Below are 17,001 nucleotides of genomic sequence, written 5' to 3' on the forward strand. Positions count from 1 at the left end.
TTTAGAGTGAAGTTTTAAAAGTTTATATTTACAAATATTATGATACTCATGATAAAAATAATAAGTCCAGTGTAACCTTCTAAAGATTACTGTATCCAATAAAAAATTCAGAATAAGCTCCAAAAGATGGCTGGATGAGTAAGAGCACTTGCCTTGCAAGCCTGATGTTCACATTTCCAGGAACAACATTAAAGAGTCTGGTGATGCAGCATGCATCTAATCTCAATACTCCTAACCCTCTAAACTGTCCTCTCACCTTCACGTGTGTGTCACATACACACACACACACACACACGTAAATGTGATAAAAAATAATAAACATAAAAGTTATAAAGTAAGCCAGGCATGGTGGCCTATGCCTGTAATCCCAGCACTCAGGAGACAGAGGCAGGTAGATCTCTGTGAGTTTGAGGCCAGCCTAGTCTACAAAATGAGTCCAGGACAGCCAGGGCTACACAGACAAACCCTGTCTAAAAAAAAAAAGAAAAAAGAAAAAAGAAGTTACAAAGTGACTGTGGTGATTTGATGGCCCCCAGAGACTCACTCATATAGATTTGAATGTTTGATCAGCAGGGAGTGGCACTGTGAGTGACCCTGTGGGAGGAAGTGTGTCACTGAGGGTGGGCTTTGGGACTTCAGATGCTCAAGCCAGGCCCAGTCTCTCTCTCTCTCTCTCTCTCTCTCTCTCTCTCTCTCTCTCTCTCTCTCTCTCTCTCTCTCTCTCTCTCTCTTCTCTGCTGCCTATTGGCCTCTCAGCTCCTTCCCCAGCACCATGTCTGCCTGCACTCCACCATGCTTCCTGCCATGACGATAATGGACTAAGTCTCTGAACTGTAAGCCAGCCCCTGAATACGAGCTGCTGTGGTCATGGTGCCTCTTCACAGCAACAGGACATTAACTCAAACAGTAACAAATAACACTCTCCTCATTGATGTTAACTTTGCTATAAGAATTAAAGTCTGAGCGCACTTAAAGGTCTACAATGAATGAAGTTGCTGGCTCCAACGGACGCCAAGTGAGCCAGACTACAAACATCATTGTTTACCAATGTCCACAATGGATATTCATTTTAGAAGATTGCTTTCGATCTCTGGACTTGCTGTTTCCAGCAAACGATGTCATGACACACATGCACTGTTCTGGATCAGGGCATCGAAGAGCACATAAAGTAAAATTACAGCTGTGCATTAGCTTAAGTTGTAAGAGTTTACTACATGAAAATTCCAAGGCAAGTGAGGCTCATTGTTACATGTTCTCTTAAAGGCAGGTTGAACACAGTAGGATATCAGCCTTAAGTGGCCTCAAGCTATGCTTTTAGCACTGGCAAAGCTCCAATCTCTTGGAATACAAGAAGTACTTTCATTTCTTTGCGCTGTCACATTAGTTCTTTAATGGTCTGCCTTTGTGACATGTGCCGTTAGAGTGCCAGGTCAGGGGCAGGACATAAACATGGTGTGTCCCCATATGGCTTCATTAACTGACTCTGACCCAGAGATGACACCTGAAGCGCTTCTCTGTGTAGTCTTGTCTGTCCTCGAACTCCCTTTGTCCAGGACTCTCTTTGTAGACCAGACTGGCCTCAAACTTACAGAAATCCACCTGCCTCTGCCTCCTGAGTGCTGGGATTAAAGGCCTGTGTCACCACCGCCAGGCTCTGAAGGTCCCTTTTAACCTTCACACCGCCTCCTGGATTTTACATACAGGACAACTGAGGCCTGGGAAAGCAAACTGATTGTCTCCTCTTTCCATTATCAAGCAATATAAACGTGACCAACTCACTTGGCATTCTTTTCCGCTTCCAGAAGCGCTTCTGCCAGATCCTTCTGAGCTTTCTCTGCTTCTGATGTTAATTTCTTGTCATGAGCCCGAACCAGACAAAGTTCCCTTGGAGGGTGGGGGCGAAAAGCAAAGAAATTTCAAACTCACAGTTAGAAACTCCCAAAAAGTTTCTCCCCTACAAATCAGATTTACACATAATCTCGATTACCGTGTGTCTCCTCCCTTAGCCAAACCAAAACCCCCAGCGCACAGGATGGACAGAATCTTTTCAGGTTTGACAATGTACTTGGGCTGACAGGAAGAGGCAGAATGATGTGGCATCTTCTAGAACACAACACTAACCATAACAGCCCACTAACCATGTTTACTCTATTGTATTTATTTTCTTTGGAATTTGAACTTTAGCATCTACAATCATGGAAGTGCTCTGGACATAGAGACAAGTGTCTGTAATGTGGGACAGGTTCTTCTCTATCAAATGTAGACAGAATTTTGGCTTCAGTTAAAATGAGTAACCATCCTCTGCCTCTCTGCCAACTGCAGCCCGGTCTCCTGGTTTGCTTGCTGAGCACTGAAAGCAAAGCACCTTCCCCTTTAACCAGCCTCTTCACGGTCATCATTCACTAAAGAAAAGACAGGCCCTGGCTTCCAAGGCTTTCACCTGGTCAGTTCCTCAATCACATTCTTGAAGTTATACAGCTCTTCTAGGATGCGCTGGTCCATCACCCTCTGAGTCACCAAATCTTTGTAAAACTCAATCATCTGCCGGGCGATTTGGTCGAGCATTTGTGTATATTTCTGTCTGCAGGAGAAACAAATGGAAGGAGAGAGAAAAGACACATGGGAAGCATGCAAGCAAGAAAGTAATGCTAGGCAAAGGAATGGCCAACAGGCACGCCGGAGCCCAGGCTCCTCTCCCGAAGCTTGAGAGTTGGAAGCAGAGATATGACATGGCTGTTAGCAGTATAAGCAATGTCTGAGGCCAAAAACAACAACAAAACCCAAACACGGACATGTTCTAGTTCTTCTAAATTATCAACTCTTTTGAGAGAGGAACCACACCATTCCTATATGTATATATTAATAGCAAGGGTGCCTTGAATAGAGACCTTTATATAGTTGAATTCATAGATGACACTTTCCTCAAGCTGACTAAATGTAAAAAGACCTTGTAGGCTGTTGTCCTGTGTTATTCCAGTTTGGCATTCCTCATGGTATTCTATGTGCTCCTCTCCCCAACCAGTCTCTAATGGCTTGGGCTCTACTTTCTCAGACCAGACAGAAGCGGGTGGAGGAAATTCAGAATAACAACTCACACTAGAGGGAAGCGTGTTGGACTGCAGATGTGGCTCAGCGAATGAGGGCACTTGCCACACAAGCCCAGTGACTCAGGTTCAGCTAAAGAAGACACTTGACTGCAAAGCTGTCCTCTGACCTCTGACTTCCTTGTGCCTTCATACATACGTGATACACTTGTATACAATAAAAATATTTTTAAAAAGAAACTGATAGGCTGGGTATGATGGTGTATGCCTTTAATCCCAGTCCCTCCTATGTACCAGAAGGCAGATCTTTGTGAGTTCAAGAACAGCCTGCTCTACATAGTGGGAACCTGACTCAAGATGATGATGATGATGGTGGTGATGATGATGATGATGATGATGATGATGATGATATAACAGATATTTAACAACAGGTTCAAGGCCAGCCAGGTCTACATAGTGAGATCCTGTATTTAAAAAAGAAAGAGATGTTCAGAAAGCTCTTACTACTCCCCCTGGTTCCATAGAAAGTGAAATACAGATAGACTTTTTGGCCAGTGTAGTCTTTCAACTCTCTGGATAAAACCAAAATCATAAAAAAGATTATTATAGTAACAATAGCATTTATCATCTTCACCATTAATAACTACATATGCTGAGCACCTATTACTGTTTTTAAGTTTAATATAGTCATTATTATTCTGAGATAGGGCTGTATGTACTCACAGGTGTGTAGGTGACACGGCACATGTGGAGGTCAGAGGGCAAATTTCTGAAGTTGGTTCTCTCCTTCATTGTGAATTTCACGTCATCAGGCATGCATGGCAAGCACTTTGCCTGCAGGGCCTTTCTTCATTCACCAGCTCTGTATTCTCATTTAAATCTCACCACAGCCATTCATGGTGGTGCACACCTATTGTTCCAGGAGTTCCAGGCCAGCCTTGGCTACATAAGAAGTATGAAGCCAACCTGAGCTACGTGAGATTCTGTTTCAATAATCGTCAAACGCTGGAGAGATGGCTCAATGGTCAACAGTTGTTCAGTTAGATCTTCTACACTCCTATCAAACCTCTCAATACTGGGCACCGAGTAGGCACTGGTTTATGAGTGGATAGGAACATGGAAACCTTCACTCAGAAGAGAAAACAAAGGCCCCGACTTTTGCCAAGAGCTTAAACCAAGATGAAGATTTTACTACAGAAATTAAAACTAAATACAAGTTAATACCATAGAGATATTTTTGTAGCTTTCTCAAATAGATACAAAACTCAACACATTTTTTAAAATGTGCGTATGGCAATAGTCCAGTGAATTCCATTACCTTGAGTAACTAATATGTTCTAATAATTACAATTACAATTTTTGAAGTAGGGAACCTGGAGCATTCGATTAGCAGTTCTAACCTGATTTTTGACAGTAGCTCTCCTCTGTCTGCACAGTCCACACTGACCTGTCGAATCAGTTCATGAAATACTGTGTTGTAAATGGTCTGCTCCTTCTTCAGCACATGCAACAGTTGGTGCATCTGCAGAGGCAAGCCACACAAGCAGCGCTTATCACCGAGGACCAGCTGAATCTCTTTAAGAAGTAAGTACACTGGCAGTGAGCATTGTTTAGCAGAACCTTGTTGACTTACTGTGATTTCATTCACATATTTACATACCCAGAAATAAAATCTAGCTAATTTTTGGATGCTTTTATGTGATGCACTGAAAATATCAATGCCACTCCTGTATTGTACCTACCAGAACGAATCCTGATTCTAATCATGAGTCTATATCACAGAAACAAACTGAGGCAGATTCTATAAGCAAACTAGCGTATGGATGACAGGGTATTGAGGGCAAGAAAGGCAAAGAAATGCTAGTGATCTGTTTGGGACTGAAGCTATGTAAAGTAATGACAACTAAAAGCACCCTGGGATCCTGGACTGAGTGGAGATAACTTATAAAACCCATTAGAGGAATGCCGGGCGTGGTGGCGCACGCCTTTAATCCCAGCATTCGGGAGGCAGAGGCAGGTGATCACTGTGAGTTCGAGGCCAGCCTGGTCTACAAAGTGAGTCCAGAATGGCCATGGCTACACAGAGAAACTCTGTCTCGAAAAACCAAAACAAAAAACAAAAAAAACAAAAACAAAAAACAAAAAAAACAAAAACAAAAAAAAACCATTAGAGGGACAACTGGGGAATTATAAAATTTGAATATGAGGTAATCCTATCTTATCCATCACATATTGATCAGATGCATGGTCATCAGATTTGGGGGCAAGGGCCTTTACCCACTGAGCTATCTTGCCAGCCTTTTCTTATTGTTTGTTTTCAAATAAGTACTTGCTATATAGCTCAGGCTAGATTGGGACTTGAAATTCTTCTACCTCAACCTTCCAGTGCTAAGAAGACTATAGACCTACACCATCATGACCAGCTACATATTTCAGAACAACCAAGAGAACGGTCAGGGACATTAAGGCAGTTGGTAAAGTGCGTATTAGCCCTGGGGTTCAATCCCAAACACCACATAAATGTTGGGGTCTATTTGGAACCCTTGGAAGATGAAAGATGGAGACAGGAGGGTCAGAAGTTCAAGATCTACAAAAGTTCAAAGCCACCTCCTGATACATAGTGAGTTCAAGGCAAGCCTGGGTTACACAGATCCTACTCCAAAACAAAACATCCAGTAAAGACAATTTTAAATGTACCAGTACAAGGACAGATGTTGGAAGATATGCAAATTACCCCCATCTGATCACTACACATTGTATAAGGAAAGATTGCATTGCGCTCTATAAATATGTATAAGCATTACATGTCCATTAAAAATAAAACTATGGAGCCTTGGGGAACAGAGTAACAATTAGTCTCATGCTGAATAACAATGCTTCAGTCAACAACAGGCCAGGACTTAACCATGGTTCTGGAAGGTTAGAATGCAATTGAAAATGCCCCTCACCTGCTATCTTTTCTGTCCTCCTCTGTTTGGCTATAGACTGCTGTGGGTTTGGCAGTCCATTCCCCCCTAGGCTTCTGTGTCTAGGTTTATGCAAATCCATGCTATCATGTTTGCGCAGTGATGTCAGTGCCTCTCTCAGAACACATCCTCATGACCAAACAATACACATCTATCCTAACAGGGGATGGTGTGGTGTTTGCCACGTCAGGCTCTTTGTAAGCTCTTTAATAATGCCATTCGGTCTCACTCACAACAACCACATGTGACTGGTACTATTATTACTTCTAACCAATAGATTAGGAAATTGAGGAACAAATACATGAGATTTTACCCGTGCTACCCACTAATAAATAGCAGAGTTGGATTTCTAGGCAAGCACTCTGCCTTCCAAGAACACACTGTTACCCACAGGTTGCTCTGGCTAACCATTACCTTGGTTGGTCCTACGTACTCCTCATTTTCTACTCCAGCCCTCTCCAGCATAGTTTCCATCACCTCACCCAGCTGGATCACTTCTACTCTTTTATTAGGTTTCCTAAAGATCAAAGGGACAGACTTAGGAAAATGACATCTCATCAGGTCATCTTCAGATGAAAATAAAAATATAGTGTTTCAGGAAATATACAGACTATGGAATACTAAGGACAATTTAAAGGATTAGGCCCAGATATATTTATTTAGTGGTATACCAGTAACATAGTTTAAAACAATGAAAATTAAAATTGTGTAATTTTTTTCATAAAAGAAAAAAATTTTTCTCAGAAGACAGAGGCAGGTGAATCTCTAAGTTCAAGGCTAGCCTGGTCTACAGAGGGAGTTTTAGGATAGCCAGGACTACAGAGAAACTTTTTCTCAAAAATCAATAATAATAATAGTAGTTATTATCTTTTATTGTTATTATTAATAAACCCTAAAGATGCTCTCTCAGCACATATGGGGTGGCACGAACAAAGGGGAAAGGAGGGAACCATAAATACCAAGCTTCAACACTGAGTTATTCCAAGGCTAAGAAGAGACAAAAGAGCTGGGCAGTGGTGGTACACGCCTTTAATCCCAGCACTCGGGAGGCTGAGGCAGGTGGATCTCTGTACGTTCGAGGCCAGCCTGGTCTACAAAGTGAGTCCAGGACACCCAAGGCTACACAGAGAAAGCCTGTCTCGAAAAAAAGAAAAAAAAAAAAAACCAACAACAACAAAAGAAAAGAAAAGAAAGACAGCAACGCAGAGAGAGTCTAACTCTTGATGTACAGAACATAAAAGCACACTACAGTTTTAGTACCATGCTATGTATGCTGTCTGAATATGCAATTGGTGACAGGAACACAGCTAATTAAATGATGGTCTTACAGGCAGGCAACCGTTACCTTCCTGGGTCTCTGCTATGACTAGAACAGTTTTGGGTAATAAAACACCAAGAAAAGGAACATATGTGTATGTAGTTTATTCTTTCTCAGAAACACTTTAGAAAATCACCTGTACTTACATGGATGGGAAGAGCAGCAGCCTGTTCTCACTGTCTGTGAGAAGAGTGGTGTATTTGCTGCAACACACAGAGAAGGGAAATGTTAAGAAGAGTGTAGGACAGTGGTAGGAACCGAGGCCCTGGGCAGAGAGAGGGGAAGAGGAAAGGAGGGCGGATACTGCCTGACCTGTTCATCAGTTCGCTCACCAACTCCCCAGCATCTTGGTTCCTGAGAGCCATCCTCCACTAAGAAGCACGTGTTCTCTAGAGAAATTGCTGCTGACTCATTCGAGGAACAGAGATGGGAGCAATCACAACATGACAAGCTAAGGCCTCATAGGATTCAGAATCTTGGGCACGATTTTTTTTTTAAAGATTTACTTATTTTTATTTTATATATATGAATGCTCTATCTGCATATATGCCTGCAAGGCAGAAGGGGGCATCAGATTCCAGTATAGGTGGTTGTGAGCCACCATGTGGTTGCTGGGAATTGAACTCAGGACCTCTGCAAGAGCAGAGAGTGCTCCTAACCTCTGAGCCATCATCTCTCCAGCCCCTGCCCCACACACAATTCTTTAAAGGTCCTCTATGTGTATACAACATCATCCTTAAAGGTCAACACAGAAATACATGACACTGATCATATGTGAGACAATTTTGCTAAAAGATCTTTAATTCCATTTTTTGACATATCAGAATACAAAATTCTCCTTGATTCATTAAATCAAACAAACAAACAAAAAAAGACACTGGCCCGCAATCCCAATGCATGGGCGGTAGAGGCAGGAGGATTGGTTTAAGCTCACCTCCTTTCAAGACCTATCTGAATTACATGAGACTTTTTTTTTTTTTTTTAAGACTTTTAAGATGGTCAACAGAAGCAGGCACAGTGGCGCCTGTGATCCAGCAGAGGCAGAGGTAGGCAGCTCTGTGAGTTCGAGGCCAGCCTGGTCTACAAAGCAAGTGCAGGACAGCCAAGGCTACACAGAGAAACCCTATCCCACCCCACCCCCCAAAAAATGAAATACTCAACACATAAAGGTACTCACCACCAAGTCCAACCACCTGAGTTTGATGCCTGGAAGGCACATGGTGGAGGGAGATGTGACTCCCAAAAGCTGTTTTCTAATGTGTAACCCCCCCCACAGCACACACAAATAAATAAGTGTAATTAACAACAACAACAAAAGTTCTTTTTGGCATTTTCAAAAATGGCAGGGTGGGCTTGGAATGTAGCTCAATGTTGGAATGTGGCTGTTGCTGGCATGTACAAAGTCCTAAGTTCAAGCCCCAGTATCAAAAAGAAAAAGAAAAACAACTTTGACTTCACAATCCTCCTGCCTCAGCTTCCCTGTGTTGGGATGACAGGGATGTACCACCACACACAACTCGAAAGTCCATTGCTTTAAAGATTTATTTTTCATGTGTATGTGAGTATGGCTGAGTGTATGTATGTGTACCACGGGCCTGCAGATGATGTCCGAGGCCAGAAGAGGGCACCAAATCCCCTAGAACTGGAGTTGCAGGAAGCTGTAAATCGCCCTGTGATGCTGAGACTCAAACCTGGGTTTTCGTCAAGAGCAGCAAGTGGTCCTAAGTGTTGAGTCTTCTCTCCTAAAGTTCCACTTTTTAAAATATTAAAATTTAGATGAAGGGAAAAGCTACAGAACTATTTAATCATGAAAACCCAAAATTCTTGTATTCCTCCCTTAGAGTCAACTATCAGGAATTCTTTCTTGCTTCACTCTGCCCTAAAAACAAACAGGAGAAGGAGAAAGAAGAGGAGATAGAAAAAGAAAGGAAGAAAATCAGAATAAAAGAAAGGGAGGGAGGGAGGGAGAGAGGAAGGGAGGAAGGAGGGAGAGAGCGGGAACCTTTAGGCCCATCTCCTCAGGTGACCTTGCCTTTGCTTCTGCCTTAATCTTTCCTGATGGTACTGGGACAGCTCGCCCAAACATTCCCTAGAGGAACGGGCGTGAAGAGGAGAAGCCAGCGCTTGCCAGATATCCAACAGAGCACCACAGCACTCACTCGTCATAACACTCCAGTCCCACAACGCCTGTATTCGACACAATATGAAATTCTTCGGGAACCAACGTGTCTGCTAATGTCTTCTGCTTATAAAGAGAAGGATGAACATATTAGTACATGAGAAAACACCTTGAGTTGCGCACATTTCTGTCCCTATCCCGACAGGCTGCCATTACTTAGCTGAGACACTGGAGCAGCACTGGTGACTGAGGATCTGTTGGCTGCCTTCTTGAGGCAGGCTCTCGCTCACTACAGTAACCCTGCCTGGCTGGGGCTCCCGGCTCTGCTTCCCAGAACCGCTGGGTTCGCAGGGGTGCACCACCATGCCCAACTTTAAATTAAGAGACTTGGTTTTTTGTTGTTGTTTTTGAGTCAGCATTTTCCTGTGCTGTGTAGATTTGGCTGTCCTGAAACTCACTCTGTAGACCAGCCTGGCCTCAATTTCACAGAGATCTGCCTGCCTCTGCCTCCCAAGTGCTGGAATTGAAGGTGTGCACTACCATGCCTCATTTTAAGTTGAGAGACTTTTATAAGATAAATAATAATATTAGTAATGTGGGTCATAGCATAGGCCAAAAACTGTTTTAAGTTGGACATACATTGGAAAAATAAGCGTGAATGTGAAGACAGATTTTCTTCTGGTATAAGCATTTCCTGGTATTTAAGGACTAATTTTAAGATCCTTCAAAGATACCAAAATCTAGATCAATGGTTCTCAACTTTCCTAGTGCTATGACCCTTTAATGCAGTTCCTCGTGCTTTGCTCCCCCCACCACCACCACCCCCTCCCAGCCATAAAATACTCTGCTGCTACTTTACAAATGTAATGTTGCTACTGTTAGGAGCTGTAATATCAACTGGGTGGTGGTGATGGTAAATGCCTTTAATCCCAGCACTCAGGAGGCAGAGGCAGGAGGATCTCTATGCATTCAAGGCAGACTAGTCTTCACAGCAAGTTCTGGGACAGCCAGTGCTACACAAAGAAACCCTGTCTTGAAAACCCAAAAGAAAAAAGAAAGAAAGAAAGAAGAAAAGGAGGTAAAGTGTGGCTTTTATTGAAGGAGGTATATCACTGGGGCGAGGATGTGGAGCAAGGGGAACACTCCTCCATTGCTGGTAGGAGTGCAAGCTTGTACAACCACTTTGGAAATCAATCTGGCACTTTCTCAGAAAACTGGGAACAGTGCCACCTCAGGATCCAGCTATACCACTCCTGTACATCTACCTGAAAGATTCCCCACCAGACAACAAGGACAGTTGCTTAACCATGTTCATAGCATCTTTATATAGCCAGAACCTGGAAACAACCTAGATGTCCCTCAAGCAAAGAATGGATGAAGAAACGGTGGTACATTTATACAATGGAATACTATTCAGCTATCAAAAACAAGGAAATGTTGAAATTTGCAGGCAAATGGATGGAACTAAAAGATCATCCTAAGTAAGGTAACCCAGACCCAGAAAGACAGGCATGGTACGCACTACTTATAAGTGGATATTAGCCCAACCTAGAAACTCCACCCAGTGGGGGCTTGGGACTGCCAGACTCTGGGCAGAGAGCTGAGAGTTGTATGGAAGAGTTGGGGCGGGTAGCGGTGGAGGGACCCAAAACAGTCAGGAGCCCCAAAAGGAAACCACGAAGGCCAATGCATCTAGACCCAGGAAGCCTGCACACACTGATGCACCAAACAAGGACAATGCACGCAGAGTACCTAGCCCCTCTGTTCAGATGGAGCTGATGGACAGCTCATGCTCCGTGTGTGTGTGTGTGTGTGTGTGTGTGTGTGTGTGTGTGTGTGTGTGTGTGTGTGGAGAGCCGGGGCAGGGGGGGGGGGAGGGGGAGGGGAAGCTCTGGTGCCTGCGATTTGATCAGTGCCCCTTGACAGGGCAGCCTTGTGGCCACACAGAGAAAGGAGATGCAGGCTACCCTCATGAGACCTGATAAACTGTGATGAGCCGGTGGGGGAGGAGAGACCCCACCCCACCCCACCCCCGCCCCTGTCAGAGGTCTAGGGGAGGGGACTAGGGTGGAAGAGGAAGGGAGGAAGGGAACAGGAAGATAAGAACGAGGGGATGACAATCAGGATGTAATATGAATAAATTATAATAAAAGAACTTTTTAAAAATGGACTCTGAAAAATAAAGGTACCAAGTCAGAAAGACTAGGTTTTCCCTCCCCAGGGAAAGTTCAGAGCTGCAAATGATGGCTTTTCCTCCTCTCATTCTCCTTTTCCCCTCCTTTCTTTCTCCTCCTCCTTTTTTTCTTTCTTTTCTTTTTCTTTCTTTCTTTTCTTTTCTTTTTTTTTTTTTTTTTTTTTTTTTTTTGATAGGGTCTCTCTATGTAGCCCCAAATATGCTGGAACTTGCTAAGTAAATTTAGGCTGGCCTTGAACTCCCAGATTCTGGGGTCATCCCTCCCGTTAGAGTATGGGTCAGGCCTTCAGAACAAGCCTTGGCAATATCATTAAGTTTCCTGGTGCTCTTTTTCTCTTCAAACTGTACATTTGGCATCTCTTCTGCCTGACTTGCTCTTTTCCATCATATACCTGCTTAAGAATGATTACCTCTAAGCACAGGACAGTCAGTTAGGCTGTCTTGAAATCTCCAGCCATTTCCCAACCAGTTAACTGTTGCTTTTAAGATCAGTGAGTACATATTCATGGCTTAGAAGAGCCTTCTATTTTCCCAGTAATTGCGTCTGTAAAGAATTAACCAGGATGCATGTGAGGACTGTGGAGCCCTGCAGGCTGTTGTGGTCTGATGCCAATTGACAGCTTAGGGGAATACTCTAAAAAGCCAAGAGTGAGAGAGCCCCTCCAGCACTTACGTTATGAGGCACCATGGCACTACCCTGTGGCTGAGAGGACTTGTTCGCACCGGGCGGGCAGAGTCTCTTCTCCCTGGCCTCTCCTCTAACATATTTAACATCATACAGAAAAGAAATATCCCTGAAAAATTAAGAAAAACATGTTTTAGAAGTCGAATTTTCTAAGAGTGTATACAGCCACACACTTCCTACTAGTTGGTAAAATGGTGACTTTTGGTCAGCAAAACTGCTCTCGTTACCTTTTTTTTTTTTTTTTTTTTCTCCTGCTTATCTGATCTTTTTCTTAAAAACATGGGGAAAAGGAAGTGTGATTTTCATTGAATAAATGTTTTTTGATTTTCACACAGCTCTGGGCCAGAAGGTGAGTCCATTATTTTAGAATGACGATAGCAATTTGCCAACCGAATAATCTTCGATTACAGCAACAATGCTCCTGAACTGTCTAGAGAGACTCTGGGACTGCAGCATTCTCATTCCAATGGACTGGCTCTTCTTCACTTTTAGCATCTGTCACTTTTAGTACCATATAAGGACACTTAAGGGACCACAGCTGACAGAACTCACAGAAAATGCATAAGCTTCCAACAAAGCTTGCCTAATCAAGGTACAACAGTATTGGATCTGAACTCTCTGGGTGGAGCAGCTTAAATCACAGGGGGAGGGGGAGGAAGCAAGCAAGGCAGGCAGAAGGGTGGGCACAGAAGAACTGGGCGAGGCTCACTCTGGCAGGGTCCACAGCTTTTGGAGTCTGTGGTCACTCTCCTGGTTGGTGACCTTGGATTTAGCATCTAGCACCAGCTTACTGAGTGGAGGCCCCTCCGAGTTTGCAAGGTAAACCTTCCGACACCTGGCCCAGCACTTCCCAGCTCATACAAGACTAGGGCACCAGGCAGGAGTCTGCCCACATTCTCCCTCCTGACCGTCAGGTCACCAACTCTACCCCCCCCACCCCCCCGTGCATCCCCCTGTTCAACCTCCAATGAATCAGCTCTTTTCCCCACAGTTATTCCAGGCAGTTGTGGGTTGCTGAAGCTCGTCTTGGTCCACAGCCCCAGAATCTCATTCCGTTGGAAACTTCTGTAGAAAACGTCCACTGCCCTATAAGACACACCCTGTCCTGGTTTGCTTTTTGCCACTATGATAAAATAGATAAAATACTGACCAAAACCAACCTGGGGAAGGAAAAGGCTTATTTGGCTTTCAGGTCCCAGGTGGCCATCAGGGGAAGCTGAGGCAGAGCCTAGAGAGGAACTGCGCTTACTGGCTTGCTCTCCATGGATTGCTCAACCTGCCTTCCTATACAACCCAGAACACCTGCCCAGGGAGGGTGCTGCTTCTAGTGAGAAGATTGCTAATCAAGGAAATGCCCAACAGACACCCCCACAGGCCACTCCTCCCAGGTAGCTCTAGTTTGTGCTTAGCTGACAAACACCAGAACATTCGTTACAAGTCTGTCCCTTCTAAAAAATCTCTCGGTGACCATGCATTGCTGTTGTGTTATCATGAGGTAGCTAGCTGGCTTCTGTCTATCATCTTTGTCTTTCTGTTAAACTTCCTGATAGTACCTTGCAGAAGAGGCGTCACCTCCCTTCTGACACTGCAATCTAGAATACTTTCCCACCTTGACCACTCCTGTCTGAACCCAACCTCCTGGATTCCCCGTGTTTGCAACAGTCCTGGTTCTCCTGTCAATCCCAGAGGCCGCTCCTTGGGACTTTCTGTGTCCTCTAGAGACGGTCCACAGAGTTGTGTCCTGCACATTCCTCGATGCCGGTAGCTCTCACCTTTTGCACTGTGAGCCCTTTGGGGATTAAATGAGGCTGTTACAGGGATTGCACTGTAATGCCTAAGTCATAAGACTGCCAAAGACCACCAGGGATCAGTCAGATACAAGTCATACGGGGTCTTGTTTATTTCAAGCTCAGAGCCTGGACGTTCAGCCCCCTCGTGAGGAAGGAGGATGGCGGCCCCTAGTACTAGGGGAGCAGGGTTTTTAAAGGAAAAAAAACCGTAGGGGCTGGGGTTTTCCAAGCCTTGCTGTTACATGATAGGTTAGAGGGGTACAGCCCTTTAGGCTGATTGGCTGGGGGACCAGGGCTAAGCAAGGGGACCATGGCCAGATCACAAGAGGGAATTTTTTGTATGTTCTGGTTGTCATGACCTGTGGCTCTGATTGGTTGGCCCCAAATGCAAGCTCCTAGGAACAGTTGCTAGCTGTATGTGAAACTCATGAGGAACTCCAGGTTACGGTGTGTGTGTGTGTGTGTGTGTGTGTGACGTTCTCAGGCCTTGAACACAAAATGGCATTGATTTGGTCTCTACGGCATATCGGCCGGACATCCTTGCATAGCACAACAGCTGTGAAGTAGCAATAAAGCAATTAACATGGTTGGGGTCACCACAACACCAGGAACTGAATTAAAGGGTTGGAAGGTTAAGAACCACAGTCCACACTTTCTTCATTGTCGAAGCCATCAAATCTGTAGACTGTTCCACCCTCCACTGCTCACTAAGGCTGTCACCAAAATCTCAGCATCAATACTCAACCCCTTCCCGTCCTTTGCCCTGGATACCCAAGCTACAGCTAACATGTCTAGGGTATGTATGTCTTATATACTTCTGTCAGACTTATCCTCCTAAGGCATCATGTATTTAATGTGTAATATTTGATCTCAATGTGATCCATGAGATTGTGAACTGTGAAAACCTATCTTTGATCCCATTGTGATCCCTGAGATTCTGAATTGTAAAAATCTGCCAGTGATCCCTGAGAATGAACTGTAAATCCCTGTTCCTTGTGGTTGAGCCAGAACACACCTTTAATCCAAGAACTTTCTGATTATTGTAAACAGGTGATTAAGGTGTGGTTCAGTCAGCTTTAAACACACCTTTAATCCAAGAGCTCTCGGCACACAGGATTTAATACAGTTGATCCCAGGTCAAGAGATGGATCAAGAAACCAGCTGGCAGGGATTAAGGAGCACGAAGGACTTTGAGTTGAGGGGCGTTTACGACAGTGTAAGGCCCTGTCTCTCAGCCAGCCTGGGAACATGACCCAGGCAAGCTTGGGAAAATGACCCAAAAAGAATTAAAGGCCAGCTCAGCTTCAGTTTCTGAGATAAAAGTGGCCAACCGAAATAAACAATTTCAACTAAGATAAACAATTTTCAGAAAAGTACCATCTGGAAATTCTGGAAACTCCCCAACACCCCTCCCTGCCAAAAATAGCCCCCAAGACCAACGACCCCGGCAATAGCCAATAACATTTAGACAAGCACCCCTAGCGACCACCAGGGCCAATCCTAACATAGGGCACGTAGCCCCTCCTAACCTTTGCAGTTTTAGCCTTTAAAAAGTCTGTAACAGTGACTCGGGGTGCGCCTCCCTCGCTCCCGAGTGAGTGCTGAGGCCCCCTGATACACATCAGCAATAAACCTTGTGCTTTTACATCAACACTGTGGTCCTCGAGTGGTCTCTCGCGACGACCCCCTACTACCCGAGTAGACTCTAGGGTCCAACAACAGCATGTAGAAGTAGAAGGGGTCTTTGGCACGTTAGCTCTTTAGCTTGGGATTTTAGCTTTGCTCTATAGCTCTTAAGCTCCTCAGCTCCTTGGCCTTTGGCTTTTTGGGGCTTTGAGCTAGCAAGCCTTTGGCCTTGGAGTTTTTGACCTTTTCCTCCTGGGCTGTCAGCTGAGCTAGTGAGCTTTTTGGGCCTTCTCATTTGGGACGTGAGCTGAATAGGAAGGTCAGCTGGGATCTTTCTCTGCCTGTCTGAGCTAGCAGGTTTTTCACCCCAGCATCTGGCTCCTAAGTCTTTATTAGTAAAATAGAATGATCAGTGATTTTCAATTAAAACAACACGCGCCGGGGTTGGGGGTGGGGAGGGTGGCACATGCCTTTAATCCCAGCACTCGGGCAACAGAGGCAGGTGGATCATTGTGAGTTCAAGGCCAACCTGGTCTACAAAGCGAGTCCAGGACAGCCAGGGCTAACACAGAGAGACCCTGTCTCAAAAATAAAAAAAAAATAAAAATAATAAATAAATAAATAAATAAATATAAAACAACATGCATCCCTCCATCCAGCTTTAAAGCCGACTCTGGCCTGCTTCGTGCTCCTATCCATCCTCTCCTCCATGTTGCTGCTGCTACAGAGGACAGTGGTTGATTTTGCTGGCCAGGTGTCCATTCCTTTTTCATCAAAGCGCTAGTCCTCTCATTTTCCTTTAAATAATTGCCTTACTCCAATGCTGGGTCTCTCAAAAAAGATTCTAGGGGCCTGCAAGGCAGTTCTGTGGGTAAAGACACTTGCCGTATAAGGCTGAAGACATGACAGGTGGGACCCAAATAAAGGTAGAAGAGGAGAATCCACAGAACACAATTTTCCTCTAACCACCACAAGCAAGCTGTGACACACACACACACACACACACACACACACACACACACAGTGCTAATGAACTATAAGGAGCAACATATATAATGTCACCTAGGGCAGGTAAGATCCTCAGTGATAAAAGCAATTACTGAATAAACTGAGTCTGGTCACCAGAATTCACAGTGCAAGGAGACAACTGACTAGGAACGTTGTTCTCTGTTCCCCATATGCATACTATGGTATGAGGACACACATGCAATAAATAAGTGTAGTAATAAAAAATATAAGTAAATGAAGTGACAGTAGTG

The 17,001-nt window shown here is 44.3% G+C and overlaps 1 protein-coding gene across 1 annotated transcript in view; it reads right to left on the minus strand.

Moving 5' to 3' along the window:
• The window catches only part of Axdnd1 (axonemal dynein light chain domain containing 1), an 86,262-nt gene that overhangs the window by 62,734 nt on the left and 6,527 nt on the right, over window positions 1–17,001 (minus strand). The window contains 7 exon segments of the mRNA XM_051148327.1: window positions 1,780–1,884; window positions 2,441–2,581; window positions 4,445–4,566; window positions 6,425–6,527; window positions 7,475–7,531; window positions 9,488–9,573; window positions 12,315–12,435. Coding sequence (XP_051004284.1) covers window positions 1,780–1,884; window positions 2,441–2,581; window positions 4,445–4,566; window positions 6,425–6,527; window positions 7,475–7,531; window positions 9,488–9,573; window positions 12,315–12,435 — 735 coding nt within the window.

This window comes from Acomys russatus, chromosome 6, assembly GCF_903995435.1.
Source record: "Acomys russatus chromosome 6, mAcoRus1.1, whole genome shotgun sequence".
Lineage (NCBI taxonomy): Eukaryota > Metazoa > Chordata > Mammalia > Rodentia > Muridae > Acomys > Acomys russatus.